Here is a 20,091-nt window from a genome sequence, read left to right on the forward strand (position 1 = left end):
CTCTTCTCATGTAAATCAACAAGCTAATATTCATTCTAAAATACCTTCCACAGGTTTTCCACATATAGGGCGACTCACCTGTACAGGTGTGACTGCAAATGAAACCCCAGTGCAGCAGTGATACAGTTTCTCACTTGTGTGCTTTCTTATTGTCGTATATAGTATTTGGCATTAACTGCCTGCTAATGAAAAATCCATAGATCAGTTGTCCTTTATGAAGATAAAGATGCAACAAATTTGACTAGACACATAAACTATGTATAATTTATTAAATAGCAAAAAGAAAGCACATTTATATCAAATATGATTTCTTACAGTAAAAACAAACAGTGATACCAGTAGGTCTCAAGGGCATAACGTGACTTCATCCAAAGAAGTGTAAAAGGCCTCATAAATTACTATAATTTTATTTAATATAGATATTTATGTCCTTTCACTAAAAGTAACTATGACAACATAAATGCACATTTGCTACAAATGTTTCAAATAAACACTGTTTGGAAACAGAAATAGAACTAACAAAATCACCTCAATGAAAACTTTACACAAAGAAAGTGACATCTCATCTTTGTAGAAAACATTTTAACATTCAGTTACAATGATGAAGCTTTTGTAATAGTTTGAACATGTCTCCACAGGAGCTTGATGGGTTCTCCTGTGTGTTGATCTTCAGAAAGCTACTTACGTAGGTGAACTCTAAAATGCCTTATCATTGCCGAACTGTCGCTGAATCTTTTTGCACAGATCCTGCAAATGTACGGCTTCTCACCTGTGTGGGTTCTCATGTGGCCTTTCAAGCTACTGCTAGTTCTGAAACATTTCCGGCATGTTTTGCAAGAATATGGTTTCTCTCCTGTGTGCGTTCTTGTATGAACGGTCAGTGTTGACTGCTGAATAAATCTTTTCCCGCAGGTGTTACAGAGGTACGGCTTCTCTCCTGTGTGTGCTGCTCTCATGTGGACTGTCAAGCTAGTGCTAGTTGTGAAATCTTTCCCACATGTTTTGCAGGAATATGGTTTCTCCCCTGTGTGCATCCTTGTATGAATGGTTAATGATGAAAGTCGACCAAATCTTCTCCCACAGGTCTTGCAAAGGTACGGCTTCTCACCTGTGTGGGTTCTCATGTGTTGCTGCAATATGTAATTATACTGAAAATATTTTCCACATACGTCACATCTGACAGACTTTTTACCTGTGTGAGTTTTATGTTTAAACTCTGACAACTCTGGGTTGTTTACATTGATACTGTGACTTGTGTTACTGTGATGTCTCTTGATACTGAAGCTCACAGTCTGATCTTCACTATGGTCACTTTCCTCATCAGTAGGAGTCAACAGTAAGGTATCAGTTTCCTGCTTCAGTGCAGGCTGCTCTCCCTCCTGACTGATGTAGAGTTCCTGCTGTTCTTCTTTGATCTGTGGAGGATCTGGGTCCTCCTGGTCCAGACTGGAGTTCCTCTCCTCAATACAGAGCTGCTGGTCAGCAAGAACCTCCTCCTCCTGACAGACATGTTGCTGTTGGAGCTCTGAGAACAAAAATGCCAGTTTCTACTGTAAAATAGATCCTGATCTAGTCAAACTCCTCTCATTTTTTAAAGATCATTGGGGTTTGACTCACCTATTCTGCTTAATTTTATATCTGGTTTGCAGAGGATATCCAACAGTTTTCGCTGACGGTCGATCTCTTCCTCGTACTCAATGACAGTTTTCTCAAAAACTCCGAATATTTCTTCAGCGGCAGCAGTTAGTCGCTGGCTGACAAACTGTCTCAAATACTCAACTGCAGACATTTTAATTACAACTGAAATACCTATCTGCAGTCCGACTACAAGACCGTTATCCTGCTATTAATAAGGACAATGGCTTGTGTTGTTTACTTCCGCTGGGTGTCACGCTGTTAAGGTCCGAAACTGAAGTGCGGCAGCTTTTCGTTCCGCTTTCAACCGGTGGCATTTAGCTTTAAAAATGTATGTCAAGGACGTAGCTTTTCGTTTTATATTCTATTCTGACTACATAAATTAACATTTGGCAAAAAAAAAAAAAACCAAAACAACAACAACAACAACAACAACAACAACAACTATCAAGACCACACAATTACTTTAACAGCCACATCTGTGCATTCACTGTGAAACTAACGTTTTCCTTAAATTTGGAAGATTATGATGGTTTCGATTAAATACTGTTTGGAAACAGAAATGCAAGTAATACTATTGGACAGAGTCTGAATTTGGGCTGTATAGGTGCTGGCTCAATGGTGTCAATAAGAACACACAGGATGGCCAGATATGGTTAACTCCGATTTATTGTATTACAACAACCACAACTTAGAGGAGCATACAGGTGCATCTCAATTAATTAGAATATCATAGAAAAGTTTATTTATGTCAGAAATTCCATTTAAAAAAGTGGGAATAACACATTATACAGATCAATTACACACAGAATGAAACATTTCATGTCTTAATTTATTTAATTTCTTCTAATTATAATGACTCTGGCTTACATTTAATGTAGACCTAAATTCAGTGTCTCAAAAAAAAATATTTTACAAAAGACCAATTTTAAAAAGTATGTTTAATATGGAAATGTTGGCCCCTAAAAAGTATGTCCATCTATATGCAATCAATACTTGGTACTGGTTGGGGCTATTTGACTTGATATTCTAATTGATTGAGATGCATCTGTATATGCAGGATGTGGGCTCAGTAACAAGAACAGATACAAAGGTATAATCAACAAAATAGCTTTTTATTGGTTACTGCACTCTGTATACTTCCTAGCATATAGTATGCTTCACCAGTATAATTAAATAAACAATAAAGCTTAAATTCCTTAAACAATATAGCTTTAAAAAATTAAAAAAGTGATTTACATATCAGAATGACAATATGGTCCAAATCCAGCAGTGTTAACCAAAACGAGCAACAAAACCAGCAGTAGCATCTTCTTGCCAGTTAGAAGTAACTTGTGTGACATGTCATCTTTGTGGAAAATATTTTACATTGAGTTACAAAGATGTAGCTAGTGCAATAGTTTGAACATGGACCTTTATAGGTTCTCCGGTCAGTGTTGACCCCCAAATGCAAGAGCTGCAAATATGCGGCTCCTCACTTGTGTGTGTCCAAACCAGACAGCAACCTCTGGGTCTGTTGCAAAAGTACCCGGACTACTTTTGCAACCACCGATCTTGAGTAGGAGTAGGAGTCAACAGTAAGGTATAAGTCACCTGCTTCAGTGCAGGCTGCTCTCCCTCCTGACTGGTACAGAGTTCCTGCTGTTCCTCTTTGATCTGTGGAGGATCTGGGTCCTCCTGGTCCAGACTGGAGTTCCTCTCCTCAATACAGAGCTGCTGGTCAGCAACAACCTCCTCCTCCTTACAGACATGTTGCTGTGGGAGCTCTGAGAACAAAAGAAGTAAGATACTACTGTAAAAACACACATCTGAGCACAAATATTCAGCATATATATTATATATCCTTTATTTAACCAGGTAAAAGCCTCATTGAGATTAAAAATATATTTTCAAGAGAGACTTGGCCAAGAGAGCAGCATAAAAAGAGACAAGTTACAACATTAAACAGTTATCACAAACATTAAATACAAATACAGCCAACCCAACAACACTGAGTGAACATCAGTGGCCAACTTTTATGGAGCAGTAACACTGACCAAGGGGAGCGATTTCTTTGTCCTTTAAAACTGATTTGAATTCCCCGATTGTGATCAGCTCAGACAGTTTAAAGTCCTTTTGCAAATTATTCCATGAAAGAGGGGTGGTGTAACTAAAAGCTTTCTTACCCAACTAAGAAGAGAAGATTACTTTATTAATCCCACAATGGGGAAATTCAACCTCTGCATTTAACCCATCCTTTTTTACACACAAGTGAACACACCATGCAAGGAGCAGTGGGCAGTACATTACTGCGCCCGGGGAGCTGTGCAGGGGGATTATGTGCCTTGCTCAAGGGCACGTCAGTCTTGGACCTGTCAGTACCTGGATTCGAACCGGCGACTCTCCAGTTACAAGCTAGATTCCTAACCTCTCGGCCACGGACTGCCAAGTTCTTCTTACTCTTGGCACCAGCACCTGTACAACATTCTGAGAGTATAGATCATATTGAGTTTGGTTTCGACACATGTATGTACACAGTTATAAGGGGATCAGCCCAAGAATAGATTTGTAGATAAAAACTAACCAAAGAGAGGGCCTGTGAACATAGAAAGATTTCCTAAAAAACAATACAATAATGCCAGTAGGTCTCAAGGGCATAATGTGACTTCTTGCAAATAAGTGTAAAAGGCTTCATAAATAACTATAATATCAATTAATATAGATATTTATGTCATTAAACTCAAAGTAATTATGACATCTTAATTAAACATTTGCCACAAATGTTTCAAATAAACACTGTTTAGAATCAGAAATAGAATTAACAAAACCATCTCAATGAAAACTTTACACAGAGAAAATGGCATCTCATCTTTGTAGAAAACATTTTAACATGCAGTTACAATGATGAAGCTTTTGTGATAGTTTGAACATGTCTCCATTGCCGAACTGTCGCTGAATCTTTTTGCACATATCCTGCAAATGTACGGCTTCTCACCTGTGTGGGTTCTCATGTGGTCTTTCAAGTAATTGCTATTTCTGAAACATTTCCGGCATGTTTTTCAAGAATATGGCCTCTTATATGATGGGTCAGTGATGATGTCAGAACAAATCTTTTCCCGCAAGTGTTACAAAGGTACGGTTTCTCACCTGTGTGTGCTGTTCTCATGTGGAATGCCAAGATATTGCCAGTTAAGAAATCTTTCCCACATGTTTTGCAAATACATGGATCCATGCCTATGTGAGTTCTTGTATGACGGGTCAGTGATGAAAGTCGACTAAATCTTTTCCCGCAGGTCTTGCAAAGGTACGGCTTCTCACCTGTGTGGGTTGTCATGTGTTCCTTCAATATGGCATTACACCGAAAATATTTTCCACATCTGTCACATCTGACAGACTTTTTACCTGTGTGAGTTTTATGTCTAAACTCTGACAACTCTGGGTTGTTTACATTGATACTGTGACTTGTGTTATTGTGATGTCTCTTGATACTGAAGCTCACAGTCTGATCTTCACTATGGTCACTTTCCTCATCAGTAGGAGTCAACAGTAAGGTATCAGTTTCCTGCTTCAGTGCAGGCTGCTCTCCCTCCTGACTGATGTAGAGTTCCTGCTGTTCTTCTTTGATCTGTGGAGGATCTGGGTCCTCCTGGTCCAGACTGGAGTTCCTCTCCTCAATACAGAGCTGCTGGTCAGCAAGAACCTCCTCCTCCTGACAGACATGTTGCTGTTGGAGCTCTGAGAACAAAAATGCCAGTTTCTACTGTAAAAAAGATCCCGATCTAGTCAAACTCCTCTCATTTTTTAAAGATCGTTGGGTTTGACTCACCTATTCTGTGTAACTTTATATCCGGTTTCCAGACGATATCCAACAGTTTTCGCTGACGGTCGATCTCTTCCTCGTACTCAATGACAGTTTTCTCAAAAACTCCGAATATTTCTTCAGCGGCAGCAGTTAGTCGCTGGCTGACAAACTGTCTCAAATACTCAACTGCAGACATTTTAATTACAACTGAAATACCTATCTGCAGTCCGACTACAAGACTGCAATTCTGCTATAAAAAAGGGCAGTGGCTTGTGTTGTTTACTTCCGCTGGGTGTCACGCTGTTAAGGTCCGGAAACGGAACTGCGTTAGCTTTTCGTTCCGCCTTGAACCGATCATTCTGGCTTACATTTAATGTAGAAAAAACAGTATTACAAAAGACGAATATTAAAAAATATGTTTAGTATGGAAATGTTGGCCCCTGAAAAGTATGTCCATCTATATGCACTCAATACTTGGTACTGGTTGGGGCTATTTGACTTGATATTCTAATTGATTGAGATGCATCTGTAGTTGCAGGATGTGGAGTCAGTAACAAGAACAGATATAAAGGTATAATCAACAAAATAGCTTTTTATTAGTTAACTGTACACTGTATACTTCCTAGCACATGTTCAATGAAACACAATATAAGAATATAGTGTCTCGCCAGTTTGGGCTCTTCTCATGTAAAACAACAAGCTAATATTCATTTTGAAATATCTTCCACAGGTTTTCCACAATTAGGGCGACTCACCTGTACAGGTGTGACTGCAAATGAAACCCCAGTGCTGCAGTGATACAGTTTCGCACCTGTGTGCTTTCTTATTGTCGTATATAGTGTTTGGCATTAACTGCCTGCTAATGAAAAATCCATAAATCTGTTGTCATTTATCAAGATAAAGATGCAACAAATTTGGCGAGACACATAAACTATGTATAATTTATTAAATAGCAAAAAGAAAGCACACATATCAAATATGATTTCTTACAGTAAAAACAAACAATGATACCAGTAGGTCTCAAGGGCACAATGTGACTTCTTGCAAAGAAGTGTAAAAGGCTTCATAAATTACTATAATTTAATTAATATAGATATTTATGTCCTTTCACTAAAAGTAATTATGACAACGTAAAAGCACATTTGCAACAAATGTTTAAAATAGACACTGTTTGGAAACAGAAATAGAACTAACAAAATCACCTCATTGAAAACTTTACAAAAAGAAAGTGAAATTTCATCTTTGTAGAAAACATTTTAACATTCAGTTACAATGATGAAGCTTTTGTAATAGTTTGAACATGTCTCCACAGGAGCTTGATGGGTTCTCCTGTGTGTTGATCTTCAGAAAGCTACTTACGTAGGTGATTTTTACAATGCTTCATCATTGTTGAACTGTCGCAGAATTGTTTCCCACAGATATTGCAAATGTACGGCTTGTCACCTGTGTGGGTTCTCATATGACCTTTCAAGTGACTGCTAGTTCTGAAACATTTCCGGCATGTTTTGCAAGAATATGGCCTCTCCCCTGTGTGCATTCTTGTATGAACGGTCAGTGTTGATTTCTGATTAAATCTTTTCCCGCAGGTGTTACAGAGGTACGGCTTCTCTCCTGTGTGTGCTGTTCTCATGTGGCTTTTCAGGTGACTGCTAGTTCTGAAACATTTCCGGCATGTTTTGCAGATATATGGTTTCTCTCCTGTGTGCATCCTTGTATGAATGGTCAATGATGAAAGTCGACCAAATCTTCTCCCGCAGGTCTTGCAAAGGTACGGCTTCTCACCTGTGTGGGTTCTCATGTGTTGCTGCAATATGTAATTATACTGAAAATATTTTCCACATACGTCACATCTGAGAGACTTTTTACCTCTGTGAGTTTTATGTTTAAACTCTGACAACTCTGGGTTGTTTACGTTGATCCTGTGACTTGTGTTATTGTGATGTCTCTTGATACTGAAGCTCACAGTCTGATCTTCACTATGGTCACTTTCCTCATCAGTAGGAGTCAACAGTAAGGTATCAGTTTCCTGCTTCAGTGCAGGCTGCTCTCCCTCCTGACTGATGAAGAGTTCCTGCTGTTCTTCTTTGATCTGTGAAGGATCTGGGTCCTCCTGGTCCAGACTGCTCCAGTTCCTCTCCTCAATACAGAGCTGCTGGTCAGCAAGAACCTCCTCCTCCTGACAGACATGTTGCTGTTGGAGCTCTGAGAACAAAAATGCCAGTTTCTACTGTAAAATAGATCCCGATCTAGTCAAACTCCTCTCATTTTTTAAAGATCGTTGGGTTTGACTCACCTATTCTGTGTAACTTTAAATCTGGTTTGCAGAGGATATCCAACAGTTTTCGCTGACGGTCGATCTCTTCCTCGTACTCGATGACAGTTTTCTCAAAAACTCCGAATATTTCTTCAGCGGCAGCAGTTAGTCGCTGGCTGACAAACTGTCTCAAACACTCAACTGCAGACATTTTTAATTACAACTGAAATACCTATCTGCAGTCCGACAAGACCGCAATTCTGCTACAAAAAAGGACAATGGCTTGTGTTGTTTACTTCCGCAGGGTGTCACGCTGTTAAGGTCCGGAAACGGAACTGCGTTAGCTTTTCGTTCCGCTTTCAACCGGTGGCATTTAACTTTCGTTTTCTATTCTATTCTGATTACGGAAATTAACGTTTGTCAAAAAAATAAATACAACTATCAAGACCACACCATTACTTTAACAGCCACATTTGTGCACTCAATGTGAATCTAACTAATTTTATATCAGTAATTCAATTCAAAAAGTGGGAATAACATGTTATACAAATCCATTACACACAGAATTAAACATTTCATGTCTTAATTTATTTAATTTCTTCTAATAATAGTGATTATGGCTTACATTTAATGAAGACCTAAAATTCAAATAAAAAAAACAATAACATTACAAAAGACCAATTTTAAAAAGTATGTTTAATATGGAAATGTTGGCCCTTGAAAAGTATGTCCATCTATATGCACTCAATACTTGGTACTGGTTGGGGCTATTTGACTTGATATTCTAATTGATTGAGATGCATCTGTATGTGCAGGGTGTGGGCTCAGTAACAAGAACAGATACAAAGGTATAATCAACAAAATAGCTTTTTATTGGTTAACTGTACACTGTATACTTCCTAGCATATAGTATGCTTCACCAGTATAATTAAATAAACAATAAAGCTTAAATTCCTTAAACAATAGAGCTTAAAAAAGGAATTATACCAACCTCTCCTTTACATAGCAATACAAACATACTTTCAAGTGATTTACATATCAGAATGACAATATGGTCCAAATCCAGCAGTGTTAACCAAAACGAGCAACAAAACTAGCAGTAGCATCTTCTTGCCAGTTAGTAGTAACTTGTGTGACATGTCATCTTTGTGGAAAATATTTTACATTGAATTACAAAGATGTAGCTATTGCAATAGTTTGATAATGTTTCCACAGGACCTTGATAGGTTCTCCTGTCAGTGTTGACCCCCAAATGCAAGAGCTGCAAATATGTGGCTCCTCACTTGTGTGGGTCCAAACCAGACAGCAACCTCTGGGTGTGAGCATTGAAGCAAACTCGGAAGTGCCTTATGCCTCCATTCTTTTAAAAAAGTCCAACAGGGTCGAACGGTGGTTGCAAAAGTACTCCGGTCCTATCTATCTCAATACAAAATGAGACTACTTCTCACTTGATTTATTACCTCAGAAAAAATTCTTGTAGCGCCATTATGGTCTCAATCGATTTTGATTGATTAAGAAGCTAATGATTTGGGGCATAGCTACCTTTGATACATTTAAAAATGTCTTGTTCAGTGTTCAGTTGTAATAACAGACGCTCCAAGGAGTCGCTGTTTAATTCTTCTGGGAATGTACATTTTGTTTTAGCATGGTAGGACTTCTATTTTCTCCGCGAGCCGCTGCTAAACCGCGTAAATCTAAACAGAGCAGATCGCACCAGACAGGAAGTCCGACTCAGAATCAACGTAATACACTTCCACCCCCTTTCAAAATAAAACACAATAGGCAGTTCATGCAGCCTAAAACTACTTCACATCAACATTATGTTATGACCGAGGCACCAGATCAGCAATCAATCCTTCAAAGGGTCTCAGAGGATCTGCGACTGATTGTTGAAGTGGAACATCATACAATCATTTATGACATAACATATTGTTTTTATAAGGATAGATGGTCAGATCAACAGATCTTCCACGTCAGAGAAGCAAAGTAAGCTGTTGGCTGTTGTTGCCGTTTACTTTATTCACAGTTTATCACGGGATCTCGCGGTCTCCCGTATGTTCAGGATTATCGCGTGTTCTCGTTATCTCGCGTGTATACGGCTGGCTCGCTATGCTGCCGTTCCGCGGCCGTAACGCGCCCGGTGTGAATTGACGCCAGGCAGAAGACGGAGCAAAACCGCGGTGGAGCTGTTCCGCGGCTGTAACGCGCTCGGTGGAAATCCCCAGTAAGAGTTTATTTTTCAGATACACCCTTCCTCGGGCCTCCCCAGTCCAAATATGGTCCCTTCCCGTTTCAAAAAACAATGATTCAAATGAACGTAAAGCAAGATGACGACAGCCGTAATGCCAAACCCGATGCATCAAAAAGGCAGTTCACAAAACAATGGGTGATGTCACGGTGACTACATGCATGATTTACACATTCTATGGTTCAAACAGAAAGCTTCTCGTCTGTATGCACCCTTAAATGCCTTATCAATGGAGAACTGTCACAGAATGTTTTCCCACAGGACTTGCAAACATACGGCTTCTCACCTGTGTGTGCTTTTCTAATGTGGCTAGTCAATCTATCATTACGTTTAAATCCTTTCCCACATGTTTTACAAATGTGCGGCTTCTCATCTGTGTGGGTTGTCTTGTGCCTTATCATTGTTGAAATGTCGCAGAATCTTTTCCCGCAGATCTTGCAAACGTACGGCTTCTCACCTGTGTGGGTCCTTATGTGGCCTTTCAAGTAACTGCTAGTTCTGAAACATTTCCCACATGTTCTGCAAGTATATGGTTTCTCCCCTGTGTGGGTTTTCATATGACATTTCAATGTTGATACATTACGATATCTTTTCCCACAGGTCTTGCAAAGGTACGGCCTCTCACCTGTGTGGGTTCTCATGTGGACTACCAAGTAACTGCTAGTTGTGAAACCTTTCCCGCAGGTTTGGCAAGAATATGGCCTCTCGCCTGTGTGAATTCTTGTATGACTGGTCAGTGTTGACAGCTTACTGAATGTTTTCCCGCAGGTTTTGCAAAGGTACGGCCTTTCCCCTGTGTGTGTTCTTATATGACTTGTTAATATTGATGTATGATTGAAACCTCTCCCGCATATCTTGCAAACGTACGGCTTCTCACCTGTGTGGGTTCTTATGTGGACTCTCAAGTAACTATTACTTGTAAAATCTTTCCCACAGATTTTGCAAGAAAACGGCTTCTCACCTGTGTGGACCCTACTGTGTTTCTGCAATAATGAATTATACTTAAAACATTTTCCACATGTCTCACAACTGATGGACTTTTTACCTGTGTGAGTTTCAGGGGGAATCTCAGTGTTGTTTACATCACTACAGTGACTTATGTGTTCATCCTGGGTCTTCTTGGCTTCTGGTTCTGCATTTCTGGTTGATCCTGAGTCCCCATGCTGGCCTCCTTTCTGATCTTGGCTCTCTGCAGGTTTCTCCTCCACCACACTCTGAGTTTCATCGATATGGAGGCTCACAGTCTGATCTTCACTGTGGTCACTTTCCTCATTAATAGGAGTCAACAGTAAGGTATAAGTCACCTGCTTCAGTGCAGGCTGCTCTCCTTCCTGACTGGTACAGAGTTCCTGCTGTTCCTCTTTGATCTGTGGAGGATCTGGGTCCTCCTGGTCCAGACTGGAGTTCCTCTCCTTAATACAGAGCTGCTGGTCAGCAACAACCTCCTCCTCCTTACAGACATGTTGCTGTGGAAGCTCTGAGAACAAAAGAAGTAAGATACTACTGTAAAAACACACAAATATACAGCATATATATTATATATTTATTTAACCAGGTAAAAGCCTCATTGAGATTAAAAATATATTTTCAAGAGAGACCTGGCCAAGAAAGCAGCATAAAAAGAGTTACAACATTAAACACAGTTATCACAAACATTAAATACAAATACAGCCAACCCAACAACACTGCGTGAACATCAGTGGCCAATTTATATCGAGCAGTAACACTGACCAAGGGGAGCGATTTCTTTGTCCTTTAAAACTGATTTGAATTCCTTGATTGTGATCAGCTCAGACAGTTTAAAGTCCTTTTGCAAATTATTCCATGATAAAGGGGCAGCGTAACTATTTTGAGAGTATAGACCATATTGTGTTTGGTTTCGACACATGTATGTTCACAGGTATGAGGGGATCAGCACAAGAATATATATGTAGATAAAAACTAACCAAAGAGAGAGCCTGCAAACATAGAAAGACGGTATTTCAGCCGTGGCATACAGAGTACAATGATGTGTGCGATTTTCACAGCCAGTAATGAAACGCAGAGCACAATGATAAACACAGTCCAAATTCTTTATGTTCTGATTAGTTGCATTCATAAAAAGCAGATCACCATAGTCCAGCAGAGGCAAGAAAGTTGCAGAAATCAAATATTTCCTTGACTGATATGAGAAGCAAGATTTGTTTCTAAAAAATAATCCTAATCAGTTTTGTCACAAGGCTTTCAATATGGGGTTTAAATGATAGCTTCTGATCAATAGTGATCCCTAAATATTTATAAGCTGTGACCCTTTCAATTTCATCACTTTGTACTGTCATTATCTTTGGCAAAGTGGGTGTCAACTCTTTACCATTTGAGGAGATCATGAGTTTTGATTTCTCTGCATTCAATACCAACCTGAGTTGAGCTAGATCATCAAAAGCAGATTGCAGGTATTGAAGGGTCTGAACTACAGAAGGGGATGAACAATAAATGACTGTATCATCTGCATAGAAATGGAATGAGGCATTTGATACATGATCACAAACATTATTAATGTATAATGAGAACAAAAGAGGACCCAGGATCAAGCCCTGGGGCACACCTTTTGACACAGGGAGGAAGGCAGAGGAAGAAACACTATGTTCAGAAAGAGAAATATTAAAAAGTTTGTCTGCCAAGACGTTATGGTCTAATGTATCAAAAGCTTTTGATAAATCACTAAAAAGGGCTGCACAGTATTATTTGCAATCCAGTGCCTCGATAAAATCATTCACCACTTTTAAAGCTGCAGATGATATACTGTGCCGTTTTCTAAACAAAAAATACTGCTTGTATCTAAAAACTTTGTAAGTGGCTACACGGTGGTGTAGTGGTTAGCACTCTCGCCTCACAGCAAGAGGGTTGCTGGTTCTCACCGTACTCCGGCTTCCTCCCACAGTCCAAAAACATGCGCATAGGTTTAATTGGTGACTCTAAATTGTCCGTAGGTGTGAATGCTAGCGTGATCTATAAGTCAGCCCTGGGATAGTTTGGCGTACCCCGCCTCTCGCACAGCTGGGATAGTCTCCAGCCCCCCACAATAAGCCATTAGGATAATGAATAAACTCTGTAAGTTGCTCACTTACCAGTTTCTGTAGAATTTTTACTAGAATTTATCCTGATATTTCACCAGAATGTAACCGATGTAAATTGACGATAGCTACTCTAGCGCATTCATTCTGGACATGTAGTAAACTTCAGTCATATTGGAAGTGTATTTTGCAGTGTTTTTCTGAGGCTTTTGGTAAGAATCTGGTACCCAGCCCCCTGGTGGCCATCCTGGGGGCCACAAATGTCCTTTCTTCGGTCAATACATTTGAAAGAAGAGCTATTCAGTTTGGGATGGTGATTGCAAAAAAGCTGATTTTACGTGTGTGGAAGATGGACTCTGTGCCTACATATAATTTGTGGCTTGGAGAATTGTCAAACACTTTACATCTGGAGAGACTGAGATTCTATAACGAAGGTAGAGGAGATAAGTTTGATAAAACATGGGACCCAGTATTGAAATATCTTAAAAATGTGATCTTATAGACTCGCCATTGTATAAAACCTCACAGTGCAAATGAGTATGTGATTTTGTATATGTCAAATTAATTCTTTTTTTGTTGTTGCTACTTGTTGAGGTTTTTGTTTATCGTATCCATCTTAACTATGACCATGGAATATTGTTGTAATCCAAGATGTGCTGTGTTCTGTATGTTATGTGATCTTTGTTGAGTGTCCTTTTTTGTTTAATTTTGTTTGTCTCTTGAAAATTAATAAACATATTTCTTTAAAAAAAAACACATCATTTAGAGATTGGCCTACAATTATTAAGAAAAGTGGGGTCAACTCCTTTCAGCAAAGGAAAAACAAAGGCAGATTTCCAAATAATAGGGATCTCACTATTGGAGAGAGTAAGAAAGTAAAAATATGAGTCAGTGGGTCTACAATAAAATCTACAGCAAACCTGAGGGAATATGAGTCCATCATATCAGGACCAGCAGATTATAAGGATCCGGTTGCTAAAAGGCTCTATGATCCTTCCAAATCTACAAACCATCAGGACCCTGAACGATCCTTTTTGTGTTGCTTCCAATAAAATATTATTGAGGTTTGACGGTTTGACTCACCTATCCTGTGTAACTTTATTTCCGGTTTCCAGACGATATCCAACAGTTTGCGCTGACGGTCGATCTCTTCCTCGTACTCAACGACAGTTTTCTCAAAAGCTCCGAATATTTCTTCAGCGGCAGCAGTTAGTCGCTGGCTGACAAACTGTCTCAAATACTCAGCTCCAGACATTCTTACTTACGGCTCAAAGACCAATCTGCAGAACGAGTAAATAATTGTTATCGTGCTGATGTAGTACGTGCATGAAGGTAAAGCTCCAAGCATTTTAGTTGTTTACTTCCGCTGGGTGTCACACAGTTAAGGTCCGGAAAAGGGCGAGCTTTTCATTCCTCTTTTAACTCCATGTTTAGGTGTTGGAATAACTATTTATTAATAACCTTAACTGGAAACAGATCTGGAATTTACCTGCTAGATATAAAATCAAAAATAAGGTTAAATAAGTATCTTTTAAGATAATTCACAGAATTTACCCATCTACAGTTTTTTTTTTTTACAACGATTTAAGAAAGACACAGACTTAAACTGCTCTTACTTTGAAGGACACCCTGAAGATGTTTTTCATTTATTTTGGTCTTGCCCTTTCTCAACTAAATTATGGGAAGATATTTTTAACCTGATTTATTTTTCGATTGAACCTCATTTGTCCCTGACTTTTTCTTTTGCAAAAGAAAAACAATACTATATTATCAATCTCACAATACAGTTAGCCAAATGGCATATCCATGATGTCGTTACGTTAATCAAAAACCTCTTTCTTGTCTTTGAAAATGAAATCAAACAATATATTAAGTCTATTAAGAATTCTACCAACATGACAGCAAAAAAAACCTTTGAAGTTATGTACACTTTACAATGTTTTTGTATGAAAGCTTGACTCTGTATTGTTGAAACCCCCTGACAGTGATTTGTTGGTTCATTGCACCATGTTGCTTTAATAAAGTTTTTTTTTTTTAAACCCTCCATGTTTAGGACAAGACACTGCAAGCAAAACATCGTTTCTTGTTCAAACCATATGTACCCATATTATTTATATGCTGTCTAATTTCAGTGCAGCCTGATCCGCTTTAAGTACTGCCTGCTTAATTAAACAATTCTGAACTCATGACACTGCAGCAATTTTGCAACAAACCACAAAAACTTATATTTGAGTACCACTGATATAACTATATATTAGCAGTACTCAAATAAAATTGCAGAGAAAATGTATCTATTCATTTTAGTGTGTATAGTATATAGTATATATCAAGCAACTTTTCACAAGTGTCACTACATTATTGCATGTATTAAATCCACTGAATGTTACACTGCTATGTTATGAAAGCACAATTGAGACAGGGTTTATTCCACTTTTAATTGTTAGCAGTTTCTCTAAAAGTATTTGGCATTAACCAAAAACTAATGACATAATCAAAATGCTACATTTGGCCAGACATGAATGAGGTAATTTATTACGACAGCAAAAACTTCCATAAAAATCTGACTTCTTGCAAAGAAATGTAAAAGGCAACTACCAAATAAAAAATGAAGTACATGGATTTAAAGTCATTGTTAAAGTTAAAAAAAAAAATAATAATGACAACATAAATTGACATTTGGCAAAAACAATAACCATCAAGATTACACCATTACTTTAACAGGCACACTCATTGTGAAATTAATGTTTTTCTTGATTTGGGAGTTTAGAATTGTTTCAAATAAACACTGTTTGGCAACAAAAATAGAATAGTAACAAACTCATATGAAGCAAACCTTTACACAAAGATAGTGACATCTCATCTTTGTAGAAAAAATCTTTACATTTAGTTACAATGATGAAGCTATTGCAATAGTTGTCTCCAAAGGAGCCTGGTGGGTTCTCCTGTGTGTTCATCTTCAAATGCAAGAATGCGATTTAAAAGAAAAAAAAAAAACATTTCCACAAGAGATGAAATTGTGTGGCTCCTCACTTGTGTGGATCCAAACAGAAAGTTACTTATCTGCATGTACTCTTAAATGCCTTGTGAATGGTGACTTTTCACAGAATCCTTTCCCACATATCTGGCAAACGAACGGCTTCTCACCTGTGTGGATTCTCATGTGGATTTTCAAATAACCGCTATTTGCTATTTTTTTCCCACAGGTTTTGCAAGAATATCGTTTCTCACCTGAGTGGGTTCTCGTGTGTATTTTCAATCTGTTGTTACATTTGAAACCTTTCCCACATGTTTTACAAATGAACGGCTTCTCTTCTCTGTGGGTTATCATGTGGAGTGTCAAGTAACATTTAGTTGTGAAAGCTTTCCCACAACTTTTGCAAGGATATGGTTTCTCAACTGTGTGGATTTCCATGTGATTTGTCAATCGGCTTTTACATACGAAGTCTTTCCCACATGTTTTGCAAGTGTACGGCTTCTCACCCGTGTGGATTCTCATATGATACAACAGTGTTGATTGCCGATTAAATCTTTTCCCACAGGTGTTGCAAAGGTACGGCTTCTCACCTGTGTGAGTTCTTGTATGATATTTCAGTGATCTTAGCTCACCAAATCTTTTCCCACAGGTCGTGCAAAGGAACGGCTTCTCACCTGGGTGTGCTGCTCTCATGTGGACTGTCAAGCTACTGTTAGATGTAAAATCTTTCCCGCATGTTTTACAAGTGTACAGCTTCACATCTTTGCATATTCTTGTATGACTGGTCAGTGTTTGTTTTAAACTAAATCTTCTCCCGCAGGTCTTGCAAAGGTACGGCTTCTCACCTGTGTGGGTTCTCATGTGTTGCTGCAATAAGTAATTATACCGAAAACATTTTCCACATGTGTCACATCTGACAGACTTTTTACCTGTGTGAGTTTCAGGGGGAATCTCTGGTAAGTCAGGGTTGTTTACATCATTACAGTGACTGTTGTGTTTATCATGTGTCTTCTTGAGTTCTGGTTCTGCATTTCTGGTTGATCCTGAGTCCCCATGCTGGCCTCCTTTCTGATCTTGGCTCTCTGCAGGTTTCTCCTCCACCACACTCTGAGTTTCATCGATACGGAGGCTCACAGTCTGACTGATGCAGAGTTCCTGCTGTTCCTCTTTGAGCTGTGGAGGATCTGGGTCCTCCTGGTCCAGACTGGAGTTCCTCTCCTCAATACAGAGCTGCTGGTCAGCAAGAACCTCCTCCTCCTGACAGACATGTTGCTGTGGGAGCTCTGAGAACAAAAGAAGAAAAATACTATGGTAAAAACACACACCTGAGCACAAAGTACAGCATATCTCTACAAACCTTAAGGACCCAAACGATCCTTTTAAAAAATATATTATTGAGGTTTGACTCACCTATCCTGTGCAACTTTATTTCTGGTTTCCAGATTAAATCCAACAGTTTTCGCTGACGGTCGATCTCTTCCTCGTACTCGATGACAGTTTTCACAAAAACTCCACATATTTCTTCAGCGGCAGCAGTTAGTCGCTGGCTGACAAACTGTCTCAAACACTCAACTGCAGACATTGTTGTTTAATCACAGCTGAAACACGCTCCGACTGCGACTCCCCGTTGTTTTTCCGCTGTTACACTATTAAGGTCCGACAGTGGAAGAGCTGGAACTTTAGTTCCGCTTATAACTGATGGCATTTTATTTAGTAGCGTTAGTAGCAAAAAACAAAAACAACATAGGAATGTTGTGGAATAAAGACATAAATATGACTATGAAATTAATAAATTAGGCAATACATATTAATATGTATTATGTATTCTAGAGAACCCTAACCCTACTTATATCAATTGGATTTTTGGTCTTGATTTATTTATTTATCACACCACATTTATTTATATCAGGGGTCTCAAACTTACCAGAAAAGCCCACAAAATGACAAAAAAAAGACACAAAATGACTGAAAAAGACACAAAATTACTTACAAAAGACACAAAATGACAAAAAATACACATAATTAGCAAAAAAGACACACAATTATTTTTAAAAAAGACACAAAATTACCAAAAGAGACACAAAATGACAGAAAAATAACTAAATTACTTATAAAAGAAACAAACTGACCAAAAAAGGACACAAAATTATTGTAAAAAAACACAAAATGACACAAAAAAGACACAAAATGACCAAAAGACACAAAATTACTAAAAAAAAAAAAGACACAAAATTACCAAAAAAAGAGACACAATTATTAAAAGACGACACACAATTATTTAAAAGAATTAAAATTGTATTTTTTTTATTGTTCTTTACGGAATATATGAACAGATAATTACATGTATTTAGTATGTATGTATGTTTTTTCTTTTTACCCTTTTTGTTTATGTTTGGGTCTTGAATATTTCATTATGTAAAGAGGAGAGGTACAACTCATTTTTCTTTATTTTTTATTCTTTTTTCTTTATTTTTTATTTTTTATTTTTTTCTCCACATATTTCTTATCTGTAGTAATTAACTAAATTGCCTGTGTAATTACTGTTATTTTTACTATTTATTTATATTCGTTATATTTAAAAAAATATATATATATATATTATTATTATTATTATTATTATTACTATTATTATTTATTTAATATTATTATGTTTTTATTTATTTATTTATTTTTATTTTCTCTTATTATTATTATTATTTTTTTTATTTATGACTGACTCCAGCAAAGGGAGGGGGAGGGAATAAGCCAGAGGGGTGAGGGAGGTATGGGGGGAAGGGGGGTGGGAAGGTAGTTCAGATTCTTGTTTGTTGTTCTTCTCACATGCTGCCCACAGTGGTTTCTGGTATGCTGTACAGTTGGATGTGGGGTGGGATGTGGCTGTATGTGGTTTGAAAGGAGAAGAAAATAATAAAAATTTGATCACAAAAAAAAAAAATTTAAATTTAAAATTACCTAAAAAACGTAACCAAAGGGACCTTCCACACACAACACGGTAAAGGGCCATTCATTTAAAACTCACATTAAACTTTCATATCAAGGTGAGGGCCACAAAATATCGTCACGAGGGCCGCAATTGCCCCGCGGGCCGCGAGTTTGAGACCCCTGATTTATATTGAGAGACTAAGACTAAAATAAATGGCATCTATAAAGAAAGCAATACATCTCATATAATCACATGTAGTTGGCATAATCGTATTTTTGAATCTTGTTGCACTGTGGACACATGGAGCAGGGACTGTAGAGGCCTGAGAGAGGCGCTCAAGATCTTCACAAGAAGAGAGGTCCATGTTCAGTTCATATCCACGTTTAACACTTAACATTACCCGTGTTGACCTTATTTCATTATTTGATTTCAGTTTAACATATTCCAACTCAGAAGGAACAGTCAAGATGCCAGATGACTTGTGAAATCGACATTATACATTATATATTGCGGTAAAAGAGTGCATGAAAGATGCATGTGTAGTTGTTTACATTGTGGTTTGTTTTTATTTTGTGCTGCCAACAACAGTAAACAGAGCTTTCATTTGACAAAATCTGCTTACATGGTGGCATACCAAACTAAATCTTAAAATAGAGATCAATGGATTAAAGCTGATTTGAGAATGAGGTTAAATTGTAGAATCTCAACACATTAAAACAAAACGGGCATTTTCATGTCATTCTTTCAATCTCTAAGTTCACACTTTACAGGCTGGATGTCTTTTATCTCTGCTCAATTATTTACCCAAAGCTTCATTGTGATGTCTGTATAGCAAAATACACCAGCTTACTGCACAGGAAAGCGCTGGATGACACATCTGCCCAAATCTCCCAAGAGGTTAAGATCTGCAGACTTAGAAGGCCATAAAATATGATTCACAGCATTGTAATGCTCATCTAACCATTCAGTGTACCTGTGATGGGGGCGTGTTCCTTGTGGAGACATCAGGAAATAAATGCTTTATCATTGGACTAAAGAGATAAGAATACAAGAACAAGTTTCCATTTTTTTCTGTTAAAAATCTCTCCATGTTGCAATTTGGCTCTGTATCAGAGCACATTTTCTTTATCATTCCCATATAAATTTAATTCACAGACCTTTTTCACAGCAAGCATCTAACTCGTGATAGCATGTCATCTGTCTCATACATGAGGAGATTAATA

The 20,091-nt window shown here is 38.0% G+C and overlaps 5 protein-coding genes across 9 annotated transcripts; all 5 read right to left on the reverse strand.

Annotated features, from left to right (window-relative positions):
• Positions 1-307: 307 nt before the first annotated feature.
• Positions 308-1,962, reverse strand: LOC131976888 (zinc finger protein 239-like). The gene is made up of 2 exons (XM_059340108.1): positions 1,618-1,962; positions 308-1,525 (listed from the first exon to the last, which is right to left on the reverse strand). The coding sequence occupies exons 1-2, from the start codon at positions 1,787-1,789 to the stop codon at positions 678-680; spliced, it is 1,020 nt and encodes a 339-aa protein (XP_059196091.1). The 5' UTR covers positions 1,790-1,962; the 3' UTR covers positions 308-677.
• Positions 1,963-2,117: 155 nt separating this feature from the next.
• LOC131976881 (histone-lysine N-methyltransferase PRDM9-like) lies at positions 2,118-5,714 on the reverse strand. Of its 5 annotated transcripts, none has more exons than XM_059340097.1 (4): positions 5,441-5,712; positions 4,762-5,349; positions 3,896-4,089; positions 2,118-3,401 (listed from the first exon to the last, which is right to left on the reverse strand). In XM_059340097.1, exons 1-4 carry the CDS (start codon positions 5,610-5,612, stop codon positions 3,234-3,236), a joined length of 1,122 nt encoding a protein of 373 aa, XP_059196080.1. In that variant the 5' UTR covers positions 5,613-5,712; the 3' UTR covers positions 2,118-3,233. The 5 variants fall into 5 exon arrangements, with proteins under 5 accessions (XP_059196080.1, XP_059196082.1, XP_059196079.1 ...); XM_059340099.1 differs by having other exon boundaries at positions 3,997-4,089; positions 5,441-5,711; XM_059340096.1 differs by having other exon boundaries at positions 3,896-4,101; positions 5,441-5,711.
• Positions 5,715-6,343: 629 nt separating this feature from the next.
• LOC131976887 (zinc finger protein ZFP2-like) lies at positions 6,344-7,956 on the reverse strand. Its single transcript, XM_059340107.1, has 2 exons — positions 7,710-7,956; positions 6,344-7,618 (listed from the first exon to the last, which is right to left on the reverse strand). The coding sequence occupies exons 1-2, from the start codon at positions 7,879-7,881 to the stop codon at positions 6,768-6,770; spliced, it is 1,023 nt and encodes a 340-aa protein (XP_059196090.1). The 5' UTR covers positions 7,882-7,956; the 3' UTR covers positions 6,344-6,767.
• A 1,981-nt stretch (positions 7,957-9,937) lies between these two features.
• Positions 9,938-14,303, reverse strand: LOC131976867 (zinc finger protein 121-like). Its single transcript, XM_059340067.1, has 2 exons — positions 14,055-14,303; positions 9,938-11,395 (listed from the first exon to the last, which is right to left on the reverse strand). The coding sequence occupies exons 1-2, from the start codon at positions 14,224-14,226 to the stop codon at positions 10,101-10,103; spliced, it is 1,467 nt and encodes a 488-aa protein (XP_059196050.1). The 5' UTR covers positions 14,227-14,303; the 3' UTR covers positions 9,938-10,100.
• Positions 14,304-15,387: 1,084 nt separating this feature from the next.
• Positions 15,388-17,576, reverse strand: LOC131976872 (zinc finger protein OZF-like). Its single transcript, XM_059340083.1, has 2 exons — positions 17,356-17,576; positions 15,388-17,228 (listed from the first exon to the last, which is right to left on the reverse strand). The coding sequence occupies exons 1-2, from the start codon at positions 17,525-17,527 to the stop codon at positions 16,024-16,026; spliced, it is 1,377 nt and encodes a 458-aa protein (XP_059196066.1). The 5' UTR covers positions 17,528-17,576; the 3' UTR covers positions 15,388-16,023.
• Between the last annotated feature and the right edge of the window lie 2,515 nt (positions 17,577-20,091).

This window comes from Centropristis striata, chromosome 8 (assembly GCF_030273125.1).
Source record: "Centropristis striata isolate RG_2023a ecotype Rhode Island chromosome 8, C.striata_1.0, whole genome shotgun sequence".
Lineage (NCBI taxonomy): Eukaryota > Metazoa > Chordata > Actinopteri > Perciformes > Serranidae > Centropristis > Centropristis striata.